Below are 7,564 nucleotides of genomic sequence, written 5' to 3' on the forward strand. Positions count from 1 at the left end.
TTCTTTCTGGAAAACAAACACAAGAAAGTTTGGAAAGAGTTTTCCTGGAAATTACTTTTTGAAAAACAAACACAACTAAAAAAAAACACTTTCCTGAAGATCAAGCTAAATTTTTATTTGACTGAAAAATATTTTTTGTTGACCAGAAAGTGTTTTCTGTTGACTAGAAAATGTTTTTTGTTGATCAAAAAATATTTTTTATTGACTAACTTTTTTAATGACAAACAAATATAAAAAAATTTAAAAAATTATTTTCTAGAAAAGAAACGTGTCCTACCGTTAAATGACTTTCCTTTCACGTTTAGTTAGGAAACAAACGTGTCCTAACGTTAAATGACTTTCCTTTCACGTTTAGTTTTTGTAAAAGAAAAATGTATAAAAGATGGTAATCTTTCGGTTGGCTCTCTTGTCTCTATCTTTCCAGGTAATGCCTCACATCAATTAATTAATATATACTACAAAACAATTTCTTTTTGAGGAAGTATGCAAATGGGTATATTACAATGTTATCTCTTATTTATAAATTTATAAAAACCATTCAAAATTTTAAAAATTCGTAATAAATCCCTTAACGTTTAAGAATCTATTGTAAAAACACTTTTGTTCTCAAATGTCCATATTTGAAATTTACTAGAAATAATTAAATTAAAAACTTACAAAATTAAATAAGAAATTAAATTCAAAAAGGATATAATTATTTTCAATATAGAAAAAATGTTAATTTTCCTAATTAATTAATTTCTTTCAATTTTGTTTCAAGATTTTTTATTGTTATTTCTCTAATTTTTAGTCAGCAAAACTACGTTTCATGTTCAAATTAGAATTTACTTTAAGTAATTTAATTTTTTGTTTATCTAGAATTTGAAACCTATAAATAAACTTGTAATCAAAAGTATAATTAATAAATATAAAAAGGAATAGAGGAATAGGCAAACAAAACCACTTAAGAAGATCGTCGTCCTCTTAAATTTTTTTTTATTTTTTAATTTTGCTTATTGCATTATTGTTCATAAACTCCTAGCACATTATTTTCTTCTAACAAGTGAAACACAAGTTTGTTTTTTATTATTTGACAAGGCCAAGACAAACTCCCCACTTCAATATCCTCATTGGACAAAATACAATTATGAAATTGGATATAATCGTGTGAAAACTTATCTAGGTTCCCACAATATATGAATAATAATTAATAAAAAAAAAAGCTTTGATAAGTCTATAAAAAAAATAATGCTGACTTCAATTCAAATGGAAGCCATATAAAAAGCATAAATGAAAAATCAACAAATATTTAAAATTACTCATTAAAATTTGAATGATGCCACTTTTAAGATAATAACTAATACAACTACTGCTAAGCCTTGTAATTTAATATGATTTGTAATCAATCAGTTAATTACACGTGATATTATTATATTCATATAAATAAATATTTGTAATGCTGCTGACTTCAATTCAAATGGAAGCCATGTAAAAAGCTTAAATGAAAAATCAACAAACATTTAAAATTACCCATTAAAATTTGGATGATGCCATTTTTAAGATAATAACTAATGCAACTACTGCTAAGCTTTGTAATTTAATATAATTTGTAATCAATTAGTTAATTACACGTAATATTATTATATTCATATAAATAAATATTTATTTTTAATAAAGGCCTAATTTATCTTTAATATTTATATAACATAATATTAATTAATTTAATATTTGATTCAAAAATCTAGAGTAAAGATAAAGTTCATGGAATAAAAATATTTAGCAAAAACAATTATAAAATTGTTATAATTATAAGAATTCTATTGCATTAAAGTATTATTCCTAAAATATTTATGATCAATACTCTCTTAAATATTAGATATTTATTAGAGTCGTATAGACTAGTATATATTATATTTTTTTATAAAAAAAAAAATTTATAAATTAAGGTATAAAAAATACCTAAAATTCATATATAGATGTTTGCTATAAAATATATACATTAAATTAACCTACATAAAAATATTACTTATATTTATGAAAATAAATTATTTAACTAATAATAAACATTATATACATGAATTATAAACATAAAAGATAAGAATGATTCATATATCCAACCACACTAATAATTAAAGATTTTGTGTGTTTTTAAATGTAATTTAGAAAATAAGATTATTGACTGGTAAGATTCTTTATACAGATTTGATTTTGTGAGATGCTACAAAGATTTAAAGATACAATTTTTCAAAAAATCTAAAAAAAAAAAAAAAAAACCGCAGCTAGGGCAGGCGAGGGCCTAACAGGTAAAGAAGCCGAGTGATGATTATGGGTGGTACCGAGTCATGTGAAGACGTGCAAAAAAACACAAGCCTCACCCCACCAATTGTCATCGCTATTTCTAAGGAAGATCTGTCTGTATTCCCCACTTCCATGCACCCAGTGATGGTGATTTCCATAAATGGCAGCACATGCACACAACCAGTGTTGATTAATCCTTGCTTGCTGTTGCCATCTGGACTCACAATTTTTGTGTCTTCTACAAATATAATAAAATATTTTATTTTTATTTTTTAATAATAATATATCAAAACTATAAAAATATATATATTAAAAATACCTCCATGCTACTCAATAATAGCAAGTACTCAATAGAGTCCAGTCACTACAGCTACAAAGGGCACCAAACGGAGCCAGCCAGCCTATCTCCTAAATAGGAAGGGCCTATGACAAGACCACCCTGGTAGATGCAGGCCACAACCAGTAATAAACTTCCAAATCCTCCTAAACAGGGGTTTTGGCGTAAGAAGTTGGAATGTCCATGGCACACGGGCGAAGATACAGGATTTGCAGAGAGAAATCACCAAAAACAGTAAACACTGAGCATCACACAATCAACAAATGAACTTTGGTGGAATGCATGCAGCCAATCGAATTTGGTGGAAGGAAATTTTCATTACATTCAATTACTTTTTACAGTATACAATACCATCACCGACTCCTTGATTATGTTAACACCACCATTCTTTTACCTTTCTCCTTCTCCATAAATTAACCTTTCAAGATGAGAAAACCAACCCCAAAAGTGGAGGTAAAAACTGGGAAGTTAGCCCAGAAACAAGAAAACTGGAGCTTATAATTATGTGCTCCTTCCATGTCCATGTTGGCAAGAAAACTTTGATTGCTTACTCAAGCTACACTCCCATGATCTGAGGCATCTTCAAAGTAATAAGGCGTCAACTTGCCGTCTTTTTTAGCAGTCTTGGACTGATTGTCTGCCCCGATTTCTTGCAGCATTTTTACCACCCTTCTCATTGATGGGCGGTTGATGGGAAGGGGACTTGTGCAGAGGATGCCAATGTTGAGGACTTTGCATATCTCTTCCTTGAAACAAGAATCAAGTCTCGGGTCAATAACATGGTCCACTCCTTTCAGATCTAGAGTGGTGCATACCCAATTGACCAAGTCCTTTTCCCCGTAATCCGGATCGACTGGGCGTTTACCGGTTACCAACTCGAGAATAACCACACCGAAGCTGTAGATGTCACTCTTTTCATTCACTCTAAGGGTGTATGCATACTCTGCATCAAGTGTGTCAAAATAATTTACTTTCAATTCAGCAAATGTTGCTTGAATTGGATGACAGACCATTAATATATATTTGTCAGGAGATGAACAGGTAACCGATAGGAGAACTTGTAAATTATGCGAATACTAGTATTTGTGAATTGGCAATCAAATCCTAAAACATATCCCCAATAATAATTGCTGTACTAGAAACATAAGAAAAATCAGTGTCGGTTATACATTATTAAAAAAAAATAAGGAATTTCAGCACAGATCATCTTCACACACATCAAAACTAGAGGAGTAGCAAAACCAGTTAGGAAGAACATCAATCACTAACCTGGAGCAATGTAACCACAAGACCCTGCAATGATTGACATGGATTTAAGCTTCCCAGTTGAATCAAAGACTTTGGCTACACCAAAATCAGCCACCCGAGCTCCATAATCACCATCCAGTAATATATTGTTGGACTTCACATCTCTATGCACAATCGGGGGAACACAATCATGGTGCAAATAAGAAAGTCCCTCAGCTGCATCAGCAACTATCTTGTACCTTGTTGGCCAATCTAACAACCCTCCCTTACTACTATGCAACAGGTCACCCAAGCTACCATTAGACATGTATTCATATACCAAAAGGTTGCAGTCTCTGGTAGTACAGCAACACCATAGCTTAACAATGTTCTTGTGCCTAATCTTACTCAGAGTTGCAACCTCTGCATTAAAACCATTATCTTGAATCACCTGACCTTTCTCAACATCAACATCGCCACCCTGTTTTTTATGGCCTCCCCAGAGCTTCTTCACTGCAACAGCCTCGCCATTGCTAAGCACAACCTTGTAAACTTTCCCAGACGATCCACTCCCTATAACATTATCCTCATCAAGACAATCCAAGATCTCGTATTCACTAAAACCCAGATTATGAAAAGACATCAAAGTCCATTTCGACTTATCAACAGCCCTTGCTTTCTCGAAATTCCTATACTTGAAATAAAACCAAACCACACCAAAAATTAGAAGAAACACAGCAAGTGCGAAAATAGACCTCATCGACCAAGCATAACCTATACCTCTCCCGCCACCCTTCCCATCACACAACCCCTCAATATCACCACACAAACCAGGATTCCCAATAAAGCTACTCTTGTACATCTCCTTGGCAAACAATGGCGGGATCTCTCCTGACAACCTATTATTCGATAAATTGAGCTTATTTAACTTCAAATTCTGCAAACCAATTGGAATTTTCCCCGAAAGCCTATTATTCGACAAATCAAGATAATTAAGCAGAGACATTCCTCCAATTCCATCAGGAATATTCCCAGAAAAAGCATTGCTAGCCAAATTTAGCTCATTCATTTTCTTCCACGAATTAACCCCATCCGGTAAATCACCCGAAAGGGCATTACCGTGAAGATCCAAACTTCCAAGCTCCTTCAAATTCACTATACTCCCAGGCAATGATCCATTAAACCTGTTTTCACTACCCGCCAACTCAGTTAAATTCGCTAAAAACCCAATCTCCTCCGGTATGTTCCCATCAAAGTTATTCATATCAATAATCAACTTTGACAAATTTGCAGCACTAGCAATTGTTTTCGAAATCGGACCTGAAAATGAATTGTTGAAAAGATCAAACAACGAAACATGAGGCAAACCCCAAAGCCCAGCTGGCACTTCGCCGGATAACCTGTTATATCCCAGCCGGACCCGGGTCAAGCTCCGGCATTGACTCAAACTTTCCGGTATTTGACCTGAAAACGAGTTAGCTATCATCAAAATCTCCTCTAACTCGCCATTCTCACATAAACTTGCCGGAATTTGTCCGGTTAAGTGATTGTTTGACACGTCTAGCCATCTTAATGGCGCGTTTTTTCCGAGATTTTGAGGCAACTCGCCAGTGAGTCCGTTTTGAAACAGCCTGAGTTCGTATAAGTTCGGTGAGTCAGCTATGCTTGGAGGCAACGTCCCTGTAAAGCTATTCTCGTAAAGATTGAGACTCTCTAACGGCAACTGACACAACTCGTCTGGGATCCACCCAGTTAACTGGTTCATTGACGCGTCGAGCCGCTTTAACTCAGTCAGCTTCCCCATCCCCCGAGGCAAACCACCCGTCAACGAGTTGTTGTAGAGCTCAATTTGGACTACGCTGGTCAACTCAGTGAGTGAACCCGGGATAGAACCGACAAGATTGTTGAATGCAAGGTCTAAATCCTTGAGTTTCTTGAGTCGACCCAGTGAGTCAGGGATTTCGCCAATTAAATTACACTGAGTGAGCCACAAAGTCTCCAGGTTTATCAAGTTACCAAACTCGGGAGGGACCCGACCCGGCGTAAACGGGTTGTACGATAAATTGAGCATTCTGAGAGTTGTAATGTTGCCCAAAAAAGGCGGTATTATACCGTCCATGAGATTGTAAACGAGAGAAATAACCTCGAGTTTTTGAAAACGAGCGAAAGTATCGGGAATGTCTCCTGAGAAATTGTTTCCGGCAAGGTCAAGGTATCTAAGGTTAGGGAGGTCAGCTAAGGTGTGGGGGAGAGTACCTGTAAGCAGATTTTGAGAAAGATCAAGGTGTTGGAGATTTTGACACGTGGAGATATCAAAAGGGAGAGTGGAGTTGATGAAGTTGTTGGAGAAGGAGAGGGAAGTAAGGTTTTGGAGACGGCAAAGGAGGGTAGGGAAAGGGCCAGCCACGTTAGAGTTGGACAAGTCTATGGACGTTACAGAGCTTGTTGTTGGGTCACATTTGATGCCGGACCATGAGCATGGGGTGGTGTCTCTGTCGGACCACGAAGAGAGAGCTGAGTCTGGGTCTGAAAGAGAGAGCTTTATTTGTTGGAGGTAAAGCCCTTCTTGGTTCAGAGAAAGGGTAGAGGAAGGAAAGAAGAGGATGGAAAGGAAAACGAAGAGAAGCATGATCTTCTTCTTCTTCTTCTTCGGTGGTGATGGAGTTGGCTTTGGGATTCAATATAGGGCAGGCGATGGGTGCGTGCTTTGGTGTGAGATATAAACAGGGTTGAAACTTGAAAGTGAGAGCAAGTGTGTTCGAGTGAGTTTTCCGGCGAAGGGACTCGGGAGTGATGGCATGAGAGTGGGCTTATTGTTGCAAGGAGAGGTGCTCTGGTATCGTGCTGCGTATTGCCAGAAGGTGAATGATAGCCTTCATGAGTTTTTGAATGTTAATCATTCTTTTCAAATTATTTTGTTTAAGAATATATTTAAGCCATTTTTATGTATTCAGTATTTTATAAAATAGCTTCAAATTAAAATTAAAGCTTCAAATTCATGAACTTAAATGACTGCAATTGTCCGACAAACAATTAAATGGATGCTCTCAAATTTGAGGTTTGGCGCGTGAAATAGACTAACATGGTTTAAAAAAAATTATCGAATTTTCTTTCATGCTATATATACCGTTAAGTATATAGAAATTTGTAATTTAATTGAATAATAGAAACATTTTCAACCACGGACCCACTTTGTCACACTCTAAATTTACCTATAGTCCAAGAGAGCAAATACTACTATTTGTTTAATAATTTGTAATGGTTGTGTTTTTAAAATATAAGTGCTTCTTTTAACTAAGTTATAAAGATAACTTAATCTCAATTTATATATAAAAAAATTAAAGAAATTATGTTATACAGTATTAAATCCTATTTGTTTTTATATTTTAAAAGTATTTTTTAATTTTTTATTTTAAATTAATAATTTTTTATATTTTTAAATTATTTTGATACACTAATATCAAAAATAATTTTTAAAAAATAAAAAAATATTATTTTAATATATTTCTAAATAAAAAAAATATTTTAACAAGTAAACCAAAGAGACAAGAGAGTAGCCAAGGGTGTTTTTTTTATTTTAAATAAAATATCTTATAAAAAAATTTATATTATTTCTTATAAAATATTTTACAAAAGAATAGATTAATAAAAAAATATTTAACAATTAATCTTTAAATTTAATTTATTTACTACAAAATATTTTTAACTCATAAAATTTAAAAT

The 7,564-nt window shown here is 33.8% G+C and overlaps 1 protein-coding gene across 1 annotated transcript; it reads right to left on the reverse strand.

The window, feature by feature from the left end:
* Window positions 1–2,911: 2,911 nt before the first annotated feature.
* LOC105108574 (receptor-like protein kinase HSL1) lies at window positions 2,912–6,757 on the reverse strand. Its single transcript, XM_011002921.1, has 2 exons — window positions 3,884–6,757; window positions 2,912–3,557 (listed from the first exon to the last, which is right to left on the reverse strand). The coding sequence occupies exons 1-2, from the start codon at window positions 6,468–6,470 to the stop codon at window positions 3,166–3,168; spliced, it is 2,979 nt and encodes a 992-aa protein (XP_011001223.1). The 5' UTR covers window positions 6,471–6,757; the 3' UTR covers window positions 2,912–3,165.
* Between the last annotated feature and the right edge of the window lie 807 nt (window positions 6,758–7,564).

This window comes from Populus euphratica, unplaced genomic scaffold (genome assembly GCF_000495115.2).
Source record: "Populus euphratica unplaced genomic scaffold, PopEup_1.0 scaffold293.1, whole genome shotgun sequence".
NCBI classification, from domain to species: Eukaryota; Viridiplantae; Streptophyta; class Magnoliopsida; order Malpighiales; family Salicaceae; genus Populus; species Populus euphratica.